This window comes from Hyla sarda, chromosome 3, assembly GCF_029499605.1.
Source record: "Hyla sarda isolate aHylSar1 chromosome 3, aHylSar1.hap1, whole genome shotgun sequence".
In the NCBI taxonomy this organism is placed as follows: Eukaryota; Metazoa; Chordata; class Amphibia; order Anura; family Hylidae; genus Hyla; species Hyla sarda.
The window spans coordinates 223050545-223073111 of NC_079191.1; the positions used below are offsets into that span (position 1 = coordinate 223050545).

A 22567-nucleotide genomic window follows, 5' to 3' on the forward strand; every position below is an offset into this window, starting at 1 on the left:
ACACACTGTACCCTCTGAATATAATACCGCCACACACCGTACCCTCTGAATATAATACTATCACACACAGTACCCTCTGAATATAATACTACCACACACTGCGCAATCTAAATATAATACTACCACACACTGTGCCCTCTGAATATAACACTACCACACACTGTGCCCTCTAAATTTAATACTAGCAAACACTGCACTCTCTGAATAGAATACTACCACACACTGCACTCTCTGAATATAATACTACCACACACTGTGCCCTCTAAATTTAATACTACCACACACTGCACTCTCTGAATAGAATACTACCACACACTGTACCCTCTGTATATAATACTACCAAACACTGAACTCTCTGAATATAATACTAACACACACTGCACTCTCTGAATATAATACTACCACACACTGTGCCCTCTAAATTTAATACTACCACACACTGCACTCTCTGAATAGAATACTACCACACACTGTACCCTCTGTATATAATACTACCACACACTGCACTCTCTGAATATAATACTACCACACACTGTACCCTCTAAATTTAATACTACCACACACTGCACTCTCTGAATATAACTTGCTGTGCAGTGCACCCTCTGAATAAAATACCCAAATGTATTGTGGCCCATAAAAAAACGTTGCCCCGTTGCCCCCCCCCCTGGATCCGCCACTGGAATGACATAGGTACAGATAGTACGCATAACAAACAACTGTACTTTTAGCACTAAACCTCTGCACTAATTTAGGAAGATGTAAGTAATGCACTCACCATATTGTCTTTGCTGGTAGAGTACAGGCAATCTCCAATAATCATTGTGTGTGTGTCTGTACAGCATAAATCCAGAGAGGAAAGGGTTACAGAGTCAGCAGAGGGAGGGGAGGAGTCATCACAGTGCAGGCAAGAGAGGACATGCTCCATCCATTTGGTGAGATGAAAAAGACATTGAGCAGCTGTAATATGCAAATTGTTTTGTGAAATATAGGTAATAGATACATGAGTACTCAGTATGTTACTGAGTAACATATAACAATTTTTTTTTGTGGGATCTGACAGGTATGCTTTAAGATAGTTAGTGAAATCTTTGGTTTAGCACCATTATTGAAACATGACACCCTATTTTCTCAAAATAAAGGCCAGCTTATGCTGCTAAAAAGGTTTTCATCTCATCAAGAAATACAGTATCAAATCCCAAATAAAGCCTCCCCCACTACTAGCCATACTGGATTTAGCACCACTGTCTATAGCACCTACTGTCATTTTTTAGCACCCATGTTCAGGTGGGTTTGTGAGTTTTAGTTTACACTTTGAAAGAATGGCTTATTATGGAAAGTCTTCCAAGAAGACCATTTCTGACCAAATGTATCTGTACTGGAAATAGATACACCTATGCTTTTGATTGGACTTGCTTTTGGGGTATCTCTTGTTTGCTGGACTTTCCTCTAGGAAGATTTTTGCAATGAGATTTTTATTATGTATCTTAAATATTTTATTGCTTGATTGTATTTAACCACATACAAAAATCTATTTTGAAAATTGCAGTTTAATGTTTCTTACCAACACACTAATGCAGAAGTATACCCTATAAACATGCACAACTGGCTTAACCCCTTAATGACAATGGACGTAAATGTACGTCATGATGACGTGGTACTGAATGCACCATGATGTACACTTACATTTACCGGGCGGGTGCACGCTTCATGTGCGGCAGGTCCCGGCAGCTACCAGCAGCCAGGGACCCGCCGATAATGGCGGACACCCGTGATCGTGCCGATGTCTGCCATTAACCCCTCAGATGCCGTGATCAACACAGCGATCTGATCATCCAGCATGGCAGCCGGATGTCCCCTCACCTTTCTCCGGCCATCTCCCGGGGTCTTCTGCTCTGGTCTGAGATCGAGCAGACCAGAGCAGAAGATCACCGTTAATACTGAACAGTGCTATATCCTATGCAAAGCACTGAACAGTATTAACAATCAAACAATTGCTATAGATAGTCCCCTATGAGAACTATTAAAGTGTAAAAATGATAGTAAAAAAAGTTTAAAAAAATGTGAAAAATCCCCTCCCCCAATAAAATGGAAAATGTCCTTTTTTCCCATTTTACCCCCATAAAGTTTAAAAAAAAAGAATTAATACACATATTTAGTATCACCGCGAGCGTAAATGTCCAAACTATTAAAATTTAATGGTATTGTTCCCATATGGTGAACGGCAGGAACATGAAAATAAAAAAAAAGCTCAAAATTGCTACTTTTTTGTCACATTTTATTAAAAAAAAGAATAAAAAAATTTATAAAAGTTTTATAACCACAAATGTGGTATCAATAAAAAGTACAGATCATGGTGCAAAAAATGGGCCCTCGTACCGCCGCTTATACGGAAAAATGAAAAAGTTATAGGTAGTCAAATAGAAGAATTTTAAACATACTAATTTGGTTAAAAAGTTTGCGATTTTTTTTAAATGCAACAATAATAGAAAAGTATATAATCATGGGTATCATTTTTATCATATTGACCCACAGAATAAAGAACACGTCATTTTTACTGTAAATTGTACGGCGTGAAATGAAACCTTTGAAAAATTTGCTAAATTGCGGTTTTCTTTTTAATTTCCCCACACAAATAGTATTTTTTTGGTTGCGCCATACATTTTATGGTAAAATTTGTGATTTCATTATGCAAGACAACTGATCACGCAAAAAAACAAGCCCTCATACTAGTCTGCAAAAATAAAATTGGCCTGGTCCTTAAGGTCAAAATGGGCTTGGTCCTTAAGGGGTTAACTAATATGGACAAATGGAGGAAAACAAAATGCTGGCAGACACCTCTAGCGGCAGGTTATGTCTAACCACAACAAACTTATGTGGTTCCACCATAACTGCTGTAGGAGATGGATGGGAGGCTCAGTGTCCCGTTAAGATATCACCAGAATTCATTATGTTCGGGTGGCTTACAAACAGAGCTAGATAAAGACATTGAGACCATTCACGCAACCTGAAATATGTGTTATGATATAATGTTTGTCCCACTTTAATAGAAGTAAATGGTAAAATCATATGGCTTGTGCTATGATTTTACCATTTACTTCTATTAAAGTGGGACAAACATTAAAAAGTTAACTAAAGCAAGTGAGAATGATAATACCTATTTCAGGTTGAGTGAATGGTCTATGCCTGAAAACCAACTGTGCGACTGTTATAAGGTGTTCCAAAACTTCAGTGAAAAAGCTTTGGTACAACTGGTACAACCCAGTTAAATGACCTTACGTTTCTACAATAATTCCAACATGCCAGGTATCTGACTAATGCACCATTTTTTGTATCTAACAATAGGAAGGAATATTCATTGACAATGAGGCAAATCCCCTAGGAGTCTTTGGTTGGCCTATGTGTGATTATACTCTTACCTCAGCATTAAATATTTAGTTTATTACTTTAGTCAAACAGTGTTAATGGCATACTCATACAATTTACGATGCAGATAAAGGCTAGTATTGTACAGGACATATTGATGGAATAGTTTCAGCTACAAGTTTGTCTACAATGGAGTTTAGTATGTAGATCTGCACTTAATGGCCTTATTTATCTCACTTTCACAAACCCTGCAATATACATTTAATGCCAGCAAGAATTATCTATCTACATGCATCATCCCAGCATGCCTTGTAGGAGTTCCTTTACTTAGAGTTCTGTGCACAACAGTCTTCAAAAGTGTCCTTTCAATTTCAATATTTTTACGTTTTCAGACTATAGCTCTAGTAACCTTTTATCACAACTAAACATTGACCTTTTATCTTATATTTGTCTACGTTTTTCTTCAGCTTCCCTTTGGTCATGGACGACAAAGCCTTTGACTGCTACCAGTGTAAGAACTCCCTTTATGGTCAAAAATATACAGTGCGAGAGGACAATCCATACTGTGTGAAATGCTTTGAAAGCATTTTTTCTAATAAATGTGAAGGTTGTAAAAACCCTATTGAATGTGATTCCAAGGTAAGTGTGACAACTTGTTTAAACTTATTGCATTTATCCCCATAAATTAAAAAGAAATGTCCCATCTGAAAAAAAGTTATTTTCTATTCATAGGTGGAGTGCTAAATTCATTTTTTGGTTCTTCAGACGGCAAATACTTCTTTAACCTTGATTACTTTAGTTCGTGTGGGTTTCTTAATGTGTTCTACAGTTCATTACACCGTGAGCCCTTCTCAAGAGCATTTGTTTAAGATGAACGCCCCTTTCCCCAACTTAGATCACATTCACGTTTGTGGCATACAGCAGCCAGATTTGGTGGCAGAATTTGAAAACAGTTTGCCACCGTATCCCTACTGACCCATGCTATACCCCTTTCATTTCAGTGAGCTGGATAAAGACAGCTAGTGACTTCGCTCAGCTCATTTTTAGACCATATTCCATTCTTTGCCAGGCTGAAATGGCCCCTGTGATCTTACCTCAGCAACAAAAATTAATTTATATTAGTAGTAGTGGTATCATTGGTAACTATTAGCAGTCAAGATAGTAATAAAACTTATATTGCATAAAATTGCTAACTATATGATAATAAATACTCAATAGTCAAAGCATTAAGTTACGGCGCTTATAAGGGTATGTTTCTGGTGCACAATGGAGGTGGGAGCATTCCGAGATTTCATGCCTCCATCCTCTCTACTGCCATACTCCCAACTTGTGAATATTCATATTATCTTCCACATGACGTAAATTACTATGCCCACATTGGCGCTCTGCACTGGTAGGTGGGAGGGAATTTAGCAGCAGAGGGGATGGAGGCAAGGATGCTCGGAAAGCCTGACCCCGCCTCCATTGCGCAAAAGTAAAATTTGCATATTAGCAATACATTAGATTTCTGTGCGATGGGACCACAGAACTAAGTACGTTAGAAATCATTTTACTATAACAGTGTGTATTGGGTTTTGTGCATGTTGAATCATCTGTCAGATTCTCATTCCACAGATCTGTCCCATACAATTATTCTATAAGAATAAATGTAAATAAATGAATACATTAATGTATCCCACCCATTTACTGAGTTTGTAGGGATATCACTTGGCTTGGCAAAGGTATCCGTTTTGTCTGGAGTATTCCTTTAATATAGGGTGCCAGGGTATGTCTCTAGCCATGTGATGTCTTTTGGAAAATTGACAGTTGTAATGTGAACAGAGAAACATTTTGATGCATCTAAAGTAAAGTTTATTTCTCTTCAAGGACCTTTGCTATAAAGACAGCCATTGGCATGAAGCTTGCTTTAAATGTGGCAAGTGTAGTTGTTCTTTGGTGGAGAAGCCTTTTGCTGCCAAGGATGAGCTCCTTCTGTGTATTGACTGCTACTCCAATGAGTATTCTGCAAAGTGTTTTAACTGCAAGGCCACTATAATGCCTGGTAAGACTCATCTGTCTACAATTCACTAAATCAATACCATATATTATCTTGAATGCTTTTATAGTTGGGATATTGATAAAATAACTTCTAAAACTGAAAAAAAGAGAGAATGAAGTTCAATACACTGAGCAAAAAAAAATCCCAATATGAAAATAAAGATGAGATTGTCATACTGACACACCCCACCCTCTCACAAAAACCTTCTTGTCCCCTTCCCCCCGAAATTATTTGCGGAATTCCGCTAGCGGAAATTCAGAAGTGGGAGTTGGCGGAATCCCATAGAAGTCTATGGGCTTTAATTTGAGGTGGAATTCCGCAAACGGAAATTCAGCCGTGTCAATGGACCCTAAGAGTATACTCAGATATCATAAATTTTGCAGAAAGATGCGGAATTCCAGCCAAGTTAATGCAGCCACAGAATTCTGTATCTTTTCGCATCTATGCATCATGCGTAATTTACATATAAATTCCACATGAATACCCAGAGCACGGAAAAAAATTCCACACAATATTCCCATTTTGCTGAGAAAAAAAAGCCTCATTCACTTCAATGGGGTGTCTGCAGCTGAATTCGGCAAAAATATAAGACATGACTAATATTTTTGCGGGAACGCAGAATGTGTAATTTTTGTTGCGTAACCTCTGCAGCAAAAATTCTTAAGTGTAAATGGGACTGCGGAATCCCATTAAAGTTTATAAGGCTATAAATACATGCAGCATTTCCATGCATGTGAACATAGCCTTATAGAATATGTTATTAGCATTACGTAGATGAGTTGGCTGTGGCTGTATTGCACACGGAACCAGCTGCACAAAAGGGGAAGTATGATCATTTTAGGGAATTTTAACTATCCTGGTGTAGAATAAAAAAAATGGAAGCCTATAGGTAAAATAAAAGCATTTCATTTTGAAACGCTTAAGGGTCTTAAGAGTGTCACTCCAGTATATTGGCGAGGACTCATCTTCTCAAATAGTGGCACTAACTTAAAGTAGGAGATGTATGTGGGAAAAGGGAAATAAATGTGAAAAAGTCTAATGGTACAGATTCTGCTTTCATGAGATATAAGGTTTCCAATAAAGCTGCAAGAAGGCAATAAACCTAAATAAAGTAGAAAATAAGAGAAGCATATTGCAGAGAAGAGTAAAATGAATCCCAAACAAATCTTCAAATACCGGTATATTTCCAGTAAAAAAGCATCTAAAGAAAATGCTGATCCTATAAGTGGTAAAGAGGGTAATTTGGTTCCCGGTAACACTGTGAAGGCAGCGCTATACATTACATGTTTCCTAGGCTGCATTCACACCACATTTAGAGAAAACGGCAGGATTTGGTGGCAGAATTTGAAAACAGTTTGCCACCGTACCCCTATTGGACCCATGCCATACCCCTTTCATTTCAGTGAGCTGGACAGAAACAGCTAGTGACTCCGGTCGGCTAATTTTTAGACCATATCGGGTTCTTTGCCAGACTGCACACTGCTGCACTTTTCAGTCCAGCTAAAGGAACAGGGGGCCCCTTCTTACACCTGACCTCCCCCCACCCCCACACACACAGACTGCAGAGGCGACTACATCCATGAAGCATGATTGAAGATGTTTGGTGAGTTCACTGTCTACATCCTTTTAGGTTTTGGGTAATATGATACAAATTTCAAAATCAAAACCAAAAATGTTTACTTTGCAGCCAAACCTTATCTTGTCACTGACTGTGTATATATAAATATAGGGGGAGATTTATCAAAACCTGTCCAGAGGAAAAGTTGCCCAGTTGCCCATAGCAACCAATAAGATTGCTTCTTTCATTTTTAACAAGGCCTCTGCAAAATGAAAGAAGCTTTCTGATTGGTTGCTATGGGCAACTGTTCTTTTGTACAGGTTTTGATAACTCTCCCCCATAATCCTTAACTCTAACTTATTTCCTTTATACTACAGGTTCTCGGAAAATCGACTACAAGGGCTGTAACTGGCATGAGACATGCTTCGTATGCCAAGGCTGCCAGCAACCTTTAGGATCTAAATCATTTGTGCCCAAGCATTCTAGTCTATATTGTATCTCTTGCTATGAAAAAGAATTTGCACAGCAGTGTTTTGCCTGCAAAAAGGTAAATAATTTAGATGAATTTTATACACAGTGGAGTATTCTTCCTGTTACATAAATAAATGGTGGAAATGAGTACTAAAGTATCAGTTTGCCATTTTATGGGAGGGGGGGGGTATTTGTCTTCCTTTGAATCGACTATGCACTATAAAACGTTAAAGGGGTACTCTGGCCCAAATACATCTTATCCCCTATCCAAAGGATAGTGGTTAAGATGTCTGATCACGGGGGTCCCGCCACTGGGGACCCCCGCAATGTGTCATTCAGCACCCACCTTTGAGAGCTCTCGTCACGCCCCCTCCCATAGACTTGCATTGAGGGGGCTGAAAGTGATGTCACACGGGCAGGGGCGTAGCTAGAAACCACGGGGCCCCGGTGGGAAAAATTGCCCTGGACCCCCTACCACCTGACTACCCTCTTCCCCAATCCCAGACGACCCCTTACTCGGCTGCACAAAGATACTGCATGGGACACAGTCAGGAGAATACACAACTATATAAGTGACTAACAGGCAGGGCCAGACAGATAAAACAGGCATTGAAGAATAAGAAGCCAATTTTTCTGATGGGGGTCCAACTGCTGGGACCCCCACCAATCACCCAATCACCAATCAGCTGTTATAAAGCTATAACTCCCACCATGTCTGGAGAGCCTCAGGCATTATAGGAGTTGTAGTTTTTCAACAGCTGGAGACCATAGATTAGGGTACAGCATCACCCATCATCACTGCGGAACTTACAAGTGACTACAGCTGATGGGACAGTCAGGAGAAAACACAATGATATCAGAGACCTGAGTGACATCTTCACTGTTGTCTTTTCTTTCCTTCTTCATCTGGTCCAGATGTCAGGACTTCTTCCAGCTCCATCTTCTCTGCAGAGTCTGACGCCCGGACACCAGGCTCCTCACTTTGTCAGTAGATCCTCATACTCTGTATGAAGACAATAATCATTATAATTCTGCTAAATACTGTACCCCCTGAATATAATACTGCCACCCACGTATCCCCTGAATATAAAATTACCATCCACTGTACCTCCTGCATATAATACTGCCACCAACTGTATCCCCTGGATATAAAATTACCCTCCACTGTACGACTTGAATATAATACTGCCACCTAATGTACCCCCTGATTATAATATTGCCTCCTTCTGTACCCCCTGAATATAATATTGCCTCCTTCTGTACCCCCTGAATATAATATTGCCACCTACTGTACCCCCTGAATATAATACTGCCTCCTTCTGTACCCCTTGAATATAAAATTGCCACCTACTGTCCCACCTGAATATAATACTGCGACACACTGTATCCCCTGAATATAAAATTACCATCCACTGTACCCCTTGAATATAATACTGCCACCCACTGCGACCCTGAATATAAAACTACCATCCACTGTACCCCTTGAATATAATACTGCCACCCACTCTATCCCCTGAATATAAAATTAACATCCACTGTACCCCTTGAATATAATACTGCCACCCACTGCACCCCCTGAATATAATACTGCCACCTACTGTACTCCCCAATTATAATACTGCCACCTACTGTTCCCCCTGAATATAATACTGCCACCTACTGTACCCCCTGAATATAATTCTGTCACACACTGTGCACCTGAATATAATACTGCCACCTACTGTTCCCCCTGAATATAATTCGGCCACACACTGTGCCCCTGAATATAATCCTGCCACACACTGTGCCCCTGAATATAATCCTGCCACATACGGTACCCCTTGAATATAATACTGACACCCACTGCACCCCCTGAATATAAAACTACCATCCACTATACCCCTTAAATATAAAACTACCATCCACTGTACCCCTTTAATATAATATTGCCACCCACTTTATCCCCTGAATATAAAATTACCATCCACTGTACCCCTTGAATATAATACTGCCACCCACTGCACCCCTTGAATATATCACTGCCACCTACTGTACCCCCGAACATAATACTGCCAACTACTGTTCCCCCTGAATATAATACTGCCATCTACTGTTCCCCCTGAATACAATTCTGCCACACACTGTGCCCCTGAATATAATACTGCCACCTACTGTTCCCCCTGAATATAATTCTGCCACACTGTGCCCCTGAATATAATACTGCCACACACTGTGCCCCTGAATATAATACTGCCACACACTGTGCCCCTGAATATAATCCTGCCACACACTGTACCCACTCAATATAATACTGCCACACACTGTGCCCCTGAATATAATCCTGCCACACACTGTGCCCTTGAATATAATACTGCCACACACTGTGCCCCTGAATATAAATCCTCAAAAATAACCATGCTATATGCTGTACCCTCCCATACATCATACATACATACATATATCATGCTTACATACATTTATAATTCATACACACACATTATTCATACATACATCATACATGCAGTACATACATACATGCATCATTCATACACACGCCACCTCCGTAATACATACATACACACACATCATACATACACCCGCCATCTCCAGATCCCTCTGCATAATTCATCTCCACACATCATACATACATCCTTCTAGCTTACACACATCTCCACGCATCATACATATACATCTTGCTTACACACATCTATCATTTATACACACACATCATACATACAGTACACATAAATCATTCATACAAACGCCGCCTCTTGACCCCCTACACATGCATAATACATACACATCATACATACACATACATAAACACATGTCATACATACACCCGCCGCCTCCAGATCCCCCAACAAAATACATGTCCACACATCATACATATATCCTTCTAGCTTACACACATCATACATACATACATGTTGATTACACAACATTTATCATTCATACATTATACATACACACACACACACATCACTCATACACACGCTGCCTCCAGACCCCAAATCCCCCCCCTCCCCCCCTGGACCCCAAATCTCATATCATCCCTCCCCCCACCCCCTCCTTGAGTGCTTGCGGGGGTCCCCAGCGGCAGGACCCCCGTGATCAAACATCTTAGCCCCTATCCTTTGGATAGGAAATAAGATGTGTTCGGGCCAGAGTACCCTTTTAAACTTGATAAATCCATCAACCACTTTGCAGTATGATGCCAATGCTGTGAGGAAGGAGTCCAAAGTATTTATGTGATGCATGCTCCCTGCCGCTTTCAGCGGAAGCGGAATAAGTACTTTTGACTCCTGCCTTTGCTGCAATGATTAAACCTTGTGTTCTCCAGAATTACTACATATTCCCACCCATTTATTATGTCTGTCACTACTTTATGCTACTCCTAAACTTTACTATTACTATAAACTGTATGTTACTGAGATAATTGATGTCGAATTTTCAGCCAATCACCAAGGACGGAATATCTTACGAGGAACAGCCTTTTCACTCTGAGTGCTTTCTATGTACCGAATGTAAAAAGAAACTATCTGGAGAAAAGTTTACATCAAAGGATAATACTCCATACTGCATCGACTGCTTCGGTAATCTTTTTGCACGAAAATGCACTGCTTGTACAAAACCCATCTCTGGTAAGTGTCATGCTGGACTCTTTAGGTAAAGAACTGTAGGATTCATGTACAGCAGCAATAGGAAATTACGATTTAAACTCAATGGTGACTGCTAGCTTGAAAAATGACATGTTGGGGGGGTCGCATTGAAATGTCCCAGGCAGATGGGGTGGGAACAACAAGTACATTTATTTTTACAGAGAGTCATGTAAAGTTTAGTAGAAGCAGTCACTTGTGGTACCTCAGCTTAGTAGTTACTGTAGAACAGTTGCACAAGTCATGTAGTCCCTTCTTAGGTAGCGAAGACAAAGGATGACCAGAAATTCAAAAGAACATATGGCTTTATTAGGTATTTTCAGTTAAAAATGTGCATCCACTTCACACCACAAATGCCACTTTGACGCGTTTCGAGCACATGCACTCTTTGTCAAAAGATACATGAACTAGCACAGTGTTTCTCAAGTCCCCCCAAAAGGTCAGGTTTTCTGGATTTCCTTAGTCTTTCACAGGTAATATAATTATGGTCAGTGCATCAGGCATCACCACAGTGATATCACCTGTGAAAGACTAAGGAAATCCTGAAAACATGACCTGTTGGGGGGTCTTGAAGACCGCGCTTGAGAAACACTGGACTAGCAGACATTGCTGTTAAATGCTCAAATACACAGATACAATTAATTTAAATAATTTTAGCCCATCCCCTTGGAGTGGGGGAAAGCTGTGTAAGAGACACATAGAAACATTTAAAAACAATATGACTACTAATCTACACCTGTCGAATTCACTAAAAGGCATAAAAAAATACATTGATAGAACTGCAAGCATTGTTCATGTGAACGGACTACATATAATAATTACAGCCGTTATAGTTTCCATATGTTCATACATAATATATAACATATGAATACAAGCATAGCTAAATAAACAAAAATGGAATGAATGTGAATAATATGAAACACCACTACATCAAGATCTCAGGAAAAAAATTTGGGTGAAAAAATAAAATGCTGAAACATTTTTGATCTTTCAATCAATAATGAAAGAGAAACTCCTTGCGTCAAGTTCAACCCATTCGGCATTCTGGAGTCCAGTGTGAACTGTCAGACAGCCTCCCGGTCCATAATCAAGCGTTGTATATCCCCACCTCGGGTATGTGGGTTAACTCTTTCAATAACTTATACTTCAATGGAACCTAAATGTCTACTATGTGTTCAGATGAAATGTAAAGACTCACTTGAGTGATTTCTTATACTAGTCTTAGTAATGTCATTGATATGCTCAAGGAAACGTGTTTTTAATTTTCTAATGGTACAACCTATGTATTTTTTGTCACATTCCTGGCATTCAATGAGATATACACAATTAGTGGTAATTCAGTTCAGATGATTTTTAAAGGGGTACTCCGGTGGAAAACTTTTTTTTTAAATCAACTGGTGCCAGAAAGTTAAACAGATTTGTAAATTACTTCTATTAAAAAATATTTACCCTTCCAGTACTTATTAGCAGCCTATGTGACCCATTGTGTCGTCTAGGGGGTCCCTTACTGAGAGATTGTCCTCGTGGTTGGATTTACTCCTCCAGCCATTGGTATAACGGGTACTGGGATTTTTAAAGGATACAAAGGATGTTCTAGCTCAAGTGGCTAACATTACCTGGAAGTAGGGATAGGTATAGTGATGTTGTCTCGCTCTACACCTGCATTCCATGGCATGTTGCGTTGCAAGACCTGGAGTTCCACTTAAAAAGATTCAGTGAGTACACACTTGATTTAAGTCACCCACTTTTTAATGTTGCACAATTATTTAGAGTTCAATCAGACTTATTATTTACAATGCAGCAGCGTTTCAATTTTCCCCATCCCTTGCAAACCTAACTGTCGTTTTGGGAGCACCAAAATATTTTTCATGTTCACAATCCTTTTTCAGCACAATTACAGTGGTACGGAAGGTACATAGATGACATATTGTTTGTCTGGAGTGGCGATGTACCTTCCGTACCACTGTTTATTCAGTACATGAATGACAATCAGTACAATCTCAAATTCACGTTCTATATGTCATTGAGGGAGATTTCCTTTCTAGAATTAAACATCACAGTAGATGAACACTGCCAAATCCAGACTGCCACATACAGAAAACCATCTGGCAACACAGTGGGAAATGATTTTTATTTTTTTTATCAACTGGTACCAGAAAGTTAAACAGATTTGTAAATTACTTCTATTAAAAAATCTTAATTCTTCCAGTACTTATTAGCGGCTGTATACTACTGAGGAAATGCTTTTCTTTTTGGATTTCTCTTCTGTCACGACCACAGTGCTCTCTGCTGACCTCTGCTGTCCATTTTAGGAATTGTCCAGAGCAGGAGAAAATCCCCATATGCTGCTCGGGACAGACCTAAATTGGACAGCAGAGGTCAGCAGAGAGCAATGTGGTTGTGACAGAAGAAAAAAAAAAAAAGCATTTCCTTTGTAGTATACAGCCCCTAAAATGTACTGGAAGGATTACGATTTTTTAATAGAAGTAATTTACAAATATGTTTAACTTTCCGGCACCTGTTGATTTAAAAAAAATAAAAATAAATAGTTTTCCACCAAAGTACCCACTTAAGTATCTTAACTGTTGCAGCACAAATGTTGTATATGCCATAGAGTGCACTAGTTGCAACTTAAAATACATAGGATGTACTAAAAGGAAAATGAAAACGCAAATCCTGGAGCATCTCTATGACATATAAAAGAACACCACTCGTTCCAAGTCAGGTGCCTCTCTGTATTTTATTGAAAAACACAACAGTTCAAAAAGTTTTTTCAAGACATATGCCATTGAACAAGTAAGTCCAAGTAAAAGAGGTAGTGACTTGCATAAGTAACTCCAAAATAGGGAGGCATATTGGCAATTTATGCTAGACAGTTGTGCCCCTGCAGATCTTAACATCAGACAAGAATTGCTGATACACTATGAGTAAATTTGCCTAGTGCAATGCATGTAACATTAGATGATTATATACGGTTCTATTGCTTGATTTAATTAGTTATTCAGGTATATATCTTTGTTACATTATCAGCTTGTCTGTTTGTGTTTCCTGTGAATGCATATGGTGAGTTTTCAGCTTACATGAACGTTGCTATTATGCCTCGCCTTCACACATATGGTCTTGTTCACACTGCATGCGTTTGAGTACGGCTCCATGTTTAAGTCATTGTATTGTTCTTAATTGCTTGTTAATCCACACTTGTAAACATATGACGTGCATACTCCTCCTTTTTCCCTTCCCCTTATTTAAGGGAGGTGAAGTGTGAGCCCTTTAGTCTGTGATAAAGAGTGGAGATCGGCTTGAAATGTGTCCAGATGACCTTGTTCTGTGCACTATGGAGTAAATTCTGCTTTTAAAGATTCCAATAAAGCTGTAGATTTTACCTGAACGCCTGATCACCCTATTCTTTCTTGACTTATTAGCAGCTGTATGCTACAGAGGAAATTCTTTACTTTTTGAATTTCTTTTTTGTCTTGTCCATAGTGCTCTCTGCTGACACCTCTGTCCATGTCAGGAACTGTCCAGAGCAGCATAGGTTTGCTATGGGGATTTTCTCCTGCTCTGAACAGTTCCTGATATGGGCATCAGGTGTCAGCAGAGAGCACTGTGGACAAGACAAAAATAATTTCCTCTGTAGTATACAGCTGCTAATAAGTACTGGAAGGGTAAAGATTTTTTTATAGAAGTAATTTACAAATCTGTTTAACTTTCTGGCACCAGTTGATTAAAAAAAATTTTTTCCACCCGAGTGCCCCTTTAATTAAATAGGTTTTAGTATGGGAAGCATTGGAAAATTATTTGCACGGCTTTACAAACTTACAAGCAGCAGCAAGTGTGGCCCTGGACAAAAATGTTAAATGGGGCTAAAGATCACCATGTTGCGCTCCCTGAAATGTGCTGCATCTCAGCTAATGTGAGTAAATGAGATAGCACTGCAAACCACAAATGGCTGGGACAACAAAATGAGAAACGCAATAATTCCATCCAGGATGAATTTGTGGCTGAGGTAATTTAGGGGTCGCAAAGTGACCCCATTTAGTGCAAATCAGCTCAGCTCCCCCTTTGCAAGAATGAAGTTCACGGACAGCTGTGGAGCAACAGCAACTTGTAAGGACACACGTAGAGAAATCCAGCGCAAAACGGCATCATAAAATGTATGGTCACAGGATCACAGAAAGCCATACATTTTATGATGCCATTTTAGGGGTTTAAAGGGGTACTCCACTGGCCAGCCTTCCAGCTGCATTCGGAACTAATGTTGCATGCGCCTTGCTTGCGGTGCGGGGGTCGGCCACGCCCCACAATGCAAGTCTATGGAAGGGGGCATGGTGGCCCCTCCCATAGACTTGTAATGGGGGCATGGCCTGTCGTCATAGGTGGCGTGACTGACCCCTTCAGCGCGCGTAAAGCATTTGGAACTAGATGTTCTGAACTCAGCCGGAAGGCTGGCCAGGGGAGTACCCCTTTAATCAACTACCTAAAGAGCAAGAACTGATTTGCACTGGATTTCTCTGTGTGACCACATTTGCTTACATTAGCTGAGATTCAGCACGATTTAAGGAGAACAACATGGCGATCTTTGACTGTGTTACCCATTTTTGCCATGTAGCCCTAGCCAAATATTACTGTCACCTTGTTCTTTATACAGTAATAGTCACCACATATAAGCAGTGATCTTCTCAATGCTGCCTATTAGTAATAGTGCCCACATATACTATAAGGCTATGTTCATACGACGGAATGTCCACACAGAGAATCTGCATGGCACTGCATGGCAAACTGCAGGGCACTAGGACCGCACAGGAATGCGCCCTCTTATAGACAACTATGCATTCTGTGCGGACTCCGTCATGTGCACAGAGCAGCAGAATCCTGTTGCAGCGGAATCTCTGTGCCGAATTCCAATTCGGAATCCAGCACAGAAATTCTGACATGTGAACATAGCCTGACAGCAATAGCGCTCATTTTATTTTTTACACAGTAATAGTTTTCCTCTTAATGCCCCACACTGTAATAATGCCTCTTTGTGCCCCTTACTGTATAATAATGTCCACCTTCATGCTCCTTACTGTACTACAAAGTTTTTTTTTTACACAGTACAATAATAGAAAAGCTTGTAACATGGAAATAATTTTAATCATATTGGCCTACAGAATAAAGCAAAGCATAAAAACTAAAATCCTAAATTTTTCTTTTCAATTTCCATACAAAATAATATATTTTTTAGTTGTGCCTTACATTTTATGGTAGAATGAAAGGTGTTATTACAAAATACAATTAGTGGCACAAAAAACAAGCCCCATGTGGGTCTGTGTATGGAAAAATATAAGAGTTAAGGCAAAAATCTAAATTAGCTGGGTCCCTTAAGGGGTTAAAATCTTAAATCACCTCCCACAATATCTATTACTGGTTCCACACTGGGTAGGCAGCGATATATGTGCTGGGATTGAATATCCTCCCCCCTCCATACTTTCCCCTATTACCTCCTCCTTTCTTCATCCATTGCACATTCACAGCATAGACTTACTATGGATCTTCCAAGACCTGCGATGACATCAGGAGTCCTAGCCTATAGGAGTCATCGCAGGTCCTAGAAGGTCCATAGTAAGTCTGCCAGTGCTGTCTATGGACTCTCTGCAGCCCAGACAGCTTTAGGGCTATACTAACACTGCTGTATTTTACCAGGATTTTGCGCAAATTGCAGCAAAATGTAGTAGTGTTAGTATATACCTAAAGCTTATAAAGGGGCCCCCTTTTAGATGGGGGCCCTGGGCAACTACCGGGTTGCCAGCCCTGCTTACAAGTATGGCGTTGTTTGCCCTGCATTTATAAAAACCTTGTGTTTTAAACCAAGTGTGCGTTTCCCCTCTATTGGACGTAACTGTGCTGGGGGACAAGTCTCCCAAGGTGTAGGCTCTTTTTTGGAAAAATTCTACACCCATTTTTGAGAATGGTGGACAAGCACTCATCATTCATTAAAAAATTTAGATTGCGTTTGATGATCTGTTTGATACTGTTAAATTGAGGAGTATATGTTATGCTTAATACCAGAGCAGAGAATCCCTTTCCCAAGTTTTTTTTACCTTTAATTTTTTTAGTTTTTTTTAGTTTTTTTTAGTTAGCAACATGCTCCTGTCCTTTTGCGTAACTAATTTTTGAGCAGCATGCAGATCACGTTTTTTATATCCCAGTTCTCATCATCTAGATGTGAGTTGTTCTGCCTCCTCTTGAAAATCTTTAAGACTAGAGCAATTCCTTCTTATTCTGGTTAATTCTCCTACTGGGATGGATTTTAATGTATGTGGGGGTGGTTACTGTCAGCTCTAAGGATTGTGTTCCCTGACAAGGGTTTTTGATAAGTTGAAGTGGTGATGGGTTGTCCCAATTGACCCATCAATCACAAATCCAAGAATGCTCCACTGTCTGAATGAAGTTCAGAGGTGAAACTGAGATTGTACGGATTGGAGTTGAGATATGCAACAAAAAGTGGAGGAGGAGGTCGTCTATATACCTCCCATACCACTTTATGTTGCATGAGTACGGATTATGTACTGAAAAAATGTAAGACTCCTCCCAGTACGACATTGTTAGATTTGCGAGAGCAGGGGAGTGGCGGCCCCCATAGAAACTCCATTCTGCTGGAGAAAAAATGATCGGTCAAAAGAAAAAAGTTATGGGAGATCAAAACCAAGTTGCTTTAAGTATAAAATGTTTTAACTCCGAGCTGTAAGTACTGTATTTGTGAAGATGAAAATTCAGGGCTTCCATTGCAATCTTCCAGGGTATGCTGGTATAAAGAGGATACATCGCACGTTAACCAATGCCAGTTTGATTCCCAGATCATACCCTGCAGATTGCAAAGTACATCCCTGAAATCTTGGAGGTAACCCAGGCACTCTTTATACAAGCGGCTACAGCATTTGATCTACCCATAAGGAAAGTCTTTCCAATAGAGAACCTCTACAATAGGTCTCATGTTGAGCGGTTTAAGCCCTTTATGGGTTCGGGGTAATGCATACATGATGGGTGTTACTGGGTGTTCCACACATAAAAACTACACGGGGACAGGCTAAAATTATTTTAATTGATTGCATCTGTGTATTTGAGCATTTAACAGTGATGTCTGCTAGTCCATGTATCTTTTGATAAAGAGCGCATGCGCTCAAAACGCGCCAAGTTGGCATTTGTGGTGTGAAGTGGATGCACATTTTTATCTGAAGATACCTAATAAAGCCATACGTTCTTTTGTACTAGTCTCTTCCTAGGAGCTGGAGGACTGAGCACCACATCTGAAATCTTCCAGGAGGTCAGGTTGTGTCCAATATATGATGGCCCTTGCCTGAACTTTGGGGGAGATTTATCAAAACCTGTGTAGGAGAACTATGGTGCAGTTGCCCATAGCAACCAATCAGATTGCTTCTTTCATTTCTAAATGAGCCTCTAAAAATTAAAGAAGCAATCTAATAGATTGCCATGGGCAACTGCACCACTCCTCCTCTGCAAAGGTTTGGATACATCTCCCCCTTTGTGCCACTATTGGGCTAAGGAAGACTACTCCTTACGACAGCTTGCCCATATCTATTTACAGCATGATGGTTGGCCAACCCCCCCCCCCCTTCTCCTTGTTGCTGAGTTAAAGGGCTTTTTACTCCCCTCTGACTAATTCAGTGATCCAGTCGGATATGCAGGACTTTATTTTTATATTGGCTGTGTTAAGCTGATTTCACTGTGGGGACTGTATAGAGGTGTCTATATTTAATTAAGGGGGCCTGGCCTACCTTCTTATGATCAGATACACCTAACAATGCATTTGTTGGGGGATTCCAATGAGCTGTCCTTTACTTTTAATAAAGTAAAAACACGGGTCAGATCCCTGCTGTCCATTTAAAACTTTAAGATATTTTACAAGAAAGAGAGCTTGTTCTCTGGTAACATCTTTTCAAGACTCCTTTAAGAAGCTTTAGTACATGACTGGGGATTTAATAAGCTAAGTGATAATCTTTTCTAAAAGGTAAAGTTATCCATTTTTAGGGTTGTTGCCCCCTGTCAGTACAGAGCATAGTGCTCGTGGCTAGCACAGAAGCTGTGTCATTGCTACCCTCTCTGGTAGGTGGCACCAGAGAACAAGTTATTTTTCTTTTGGAAGGGAGCCACTTTGCATATCCCTTTTTTCAGTGTAGCATGAATGACCTTTAAAAGCTATGTTCACACAGCAGAATTTCTGCACGGAATTCTGCATGAAAATTCTGATGCAAATTTCACAGAAATGAATTGCCCATTCACTTCAATGGAATTCATGCACAACTTCTACTATGCGAATGGGACAGCGGAATCCCATTAAAGTGTATGGGCTATAAATTTATGCAGAATTCAGTGCAGAAGTTCTGCAGTGTGAACCCAGGCTAAGTCTCCATATGGCTTTTGGTGTTCCCCTCCAGGAGAATCAATTCTCTTTTGTTCCTCAGCTATAGTGGAAGTGGTAGTAACACATCTTAATGTAAATGCCCATATCCCATCTGCTGTAGACGATAAATATGGTAGACAATTAAACATCCATAAAGACTTTCTCTTCTTGTAATACAACTAGAATGCTATAGCCGGATGAAGCTATCACAGCGGTTGAAGTGAACCATAGTAGATATAGCATAGCTGTGTTTGTCATTTGGCATCGTCTCAACTTCGCATTTAATGTACGACCTTAAAAAATTTGATTTGCATGTGGCCATGTTATCCAATGTTCTATAATATGTGCCATCTGCTGTAACATCCATCAGGAACGCTGCCTTTTCTTTAGCAGGCATCTGTGTTCTCACTGCTATAATATGATCGGCCAATGGAGTCTTGTATGGAGGCTCTTATCACGGACGGCTGGGGGTCATGTTTCTTTGTGACTCACTGCTGATGCTAAAACAAGCGCGCAGCCAAATATTTTGTTTGTTGCTATGTAACAGCTATTTATTTTGCACACAAATGAAGATAGAAGCTGCTTCATGCCACTATGTGGATAAGAAGCTATTCTGGTGTCAGGAGGTACAGTGCATTAATGTGTTATTTCTCACATTGTCATCCCTTTCCTGTCTGCACAGGTCAAGGAGGCGGCCAGTACATCTCATTCGAGGATTTTCAGTGGCATAGTGACTGCTTCGCCTGTTCAAAATGCAAAGCTTCCCTTGTTGGCCAAAGGTTCCTCTCTCAGGAAAGCCAAATATTCTGCACCGAGTGTGGTCAGGACATGTAGATAGCTATAGCCGAGTGTGACATTTCATAGGGAATACTATATTTTTATCTAAGATGTCGCCAAAATAATCCTCTGCACTGAATGCTTAATGTATATAAAGTAAACCTCAACTCCTGGGAAAGAGGTGCCAGTTGTGTTGAGCACTGAAGGAGAATACATTTAGGGTCGATACATATTACACAGATCATTTTGGTTTTTCACTGTCAGACCTTGCATTAGTGCTAACAGTGAAGAGTAGAGAGAATGGACCAGAGGAATGTTTGTTCTTCTCTACATGTACTCACTGTAGGTCATGCACCAAATGATATATTAGAGCCAACCAGGGTGCCTCCAGCTGTTACCAAACTACAACTCCTAGCCTGCTGAGAGTTTTAGTTTGGCAACTGCTGAGGGCCCCCTGGTTGGGTAACACTGTACTAGAGCCTGATGGCATGGGCATTTCAAGTGACGGCTGTGGTGGTCTTTGTGAAGTAAAGAAGTTTTTTATTTCTGAAACAGCAGGGAATAAATTCCAAAAGAAACAAAATATATTTAGCCATTTTTGCCTTGTAAATACTAGTAAAAGCTATTCATAAGCCAGTAAATGTTAAGCTTCCTCAATCACTTGACTTAATGGAGACAGTCATTGTGCAACTATACATATATATATTCATTAAGGCCATGTACGCATGTCCTAAAGTGTGTGGAATGTCCTCCCAGAAAATATGGGCGGACAGTCTGCACATTTGCTTGATTCTGCGTTACTAGGACTGCTCGGAAGTGCACCGTCTTCCAGGAAGGCAATGTATTTCCGAGCGGAATCAGCAGAAATATTGAACCGGTTTAATGTTTCTGCGGTTGCTGCAATCCGGATTACTGAGCACAATAATCCTGTGTAATTCTAAAAAAATTCCACCATGTGAATATAGCCTAAAAGTGATCTCCTGATTCTGCTTTTGAATATAAGCAAATTAGACTTCATAAGTCCTTACTCTCTCCCGCCACTCGTGACCACAGAATGTGAGTCTTTTTAACTTATCGGCATGTCAGAGTCAAGAAAGATGATTAGGATACAAATAGGCATTTTACATGAAAAGAGGTTATTACAGCTGCAAAAGGATTAATCTCTATTGTAGAATAGGATTATTAGCTATATTTACAAACCTTTGTTTTTTGTTATTTAATTTTGAAAACAACTAAACAAACAAATAAATAAAGAATCAAACGAGAAAAATGTAACACAACAAATGTAAGAAGTGATTATTCCAAAAACAATACAAAATGCCACATCTTATGAATCCTGCAGTGTTAGAATTATTTAACCCCTGAACAGAATGTCTCAAAGGAGCACACGTTTTATAAATCAGGTATTGTCTGATGCAGAAAGAAAGAAAGAAAGAAAAAGATAGAATATAAAAGACAGGGAGTGCACTGAATGTGTATAGAGATACAGTTGGAAGCATATTTTGCAAGTGAAATCTTAAAGGAACACTGGCTACACTACCTGGATGTGACAGAAAGGAGAAGCTATCACCGGCTGCCACCAGATTCCTGAGAAGGCAAATGCTTCAAAGCCATTGAGTTATGGCACTAAGGTTTTCATCTGCACAGTAAGGTACTTACTAAATGCTGAAAGTCTTCATTCCCAAGCTCCAAGACGTACATCTCTACTGACCAAAAATCACAAGAAGAGTTGGATTAAATTTGCTCAAAACTAGCGTAAAATTTTTAACTTAAAGTCTACCTGCATGTTATACGCCGATAAGCCGCTGCAGTTCAATGATTTAAAGTGGGCGCTTTAAATCAATGAACTGCAGCAGCTTTGCAGGTGCAGAGACCTGCCGTCACTGCCGGCTTCACTGCCCCTGCCTGTCCTGGGGTCTAGAGCCCTGCTGCCGCCGCTACTCTCCCCCTAGCTATCGGTGCCGCTGCCCGTTCTCTCCCCCTGGCTATCGGTGCCGCTGCCCCATTGCCGGCGCCGATAGCCAGGGGGAGAGAAGCGGCGCCGGAAATGGAGCATCCATTGGCGGCGCCGCTGCCCCTTTGCCTCCCCCATCCCCGGTTGTATAATTACCTGTTGCCGGGGTCGGGTCCGCGCTGTTTCAGACCTCCAGTGTGCGTCCCATGCGTCGTTGCTATGCACTGCACGGCGCGGCGCAATGACGTCACTCGTCATTGCGCCGCGCCGTGCAGTGCATGGCAACGACGCAGGGGACGCACACCGGAGGCCTGAAGCAGCGCGGACCCGACCCCGGCAACAGGATATTATACAACCGGGGATG

The 22567-nt window shown here is 40.4% G+C and overlaps 1 protein-coding gene across 3 annotated transcripts in view; it reads left to right on the forward strand.

Annotated features, from left to right (window-relative positions):
• Positions 1-22166, forward strand: part of FHL5 (four and a half LIM domains 5) — a 64242-nt gene extending 42076 nt beyond the window's left edge. For 2 of the 3 annotated variants that reach the window (XM_056563259.1, XM_056563258.1), the window contains exons 2-6: positions 3831-4002; positions 5230-5404; positions 7337-7506; positions 10867-11053; positions 20155-22166. In XM_056563259.1, the coding sequence (XP_056419234.1) occupies positions 3844-4002; positions 5230-5404; positions 7337-7506; positions 10867-11053; positions 20155-20306 (843 nt within the window). In that variant the 5' untranslated portion in view covers positions 3831-3843 and the 3' untranslated portion in view covers positions 20307-22166. Of the gene's footprint in view, positions 1-3830; positions 4003-5229; positions 5405-6887; positions 7005-7336; positions 7507-10866; positions 11054-20154 lie in introns of those variants that run through there. The other variant, XM_056563260.1, reaches the window with a different exon arrangement.
• The last annotated feature ends 401 nt before the right edge of the window (positions 22167-22567 follow it).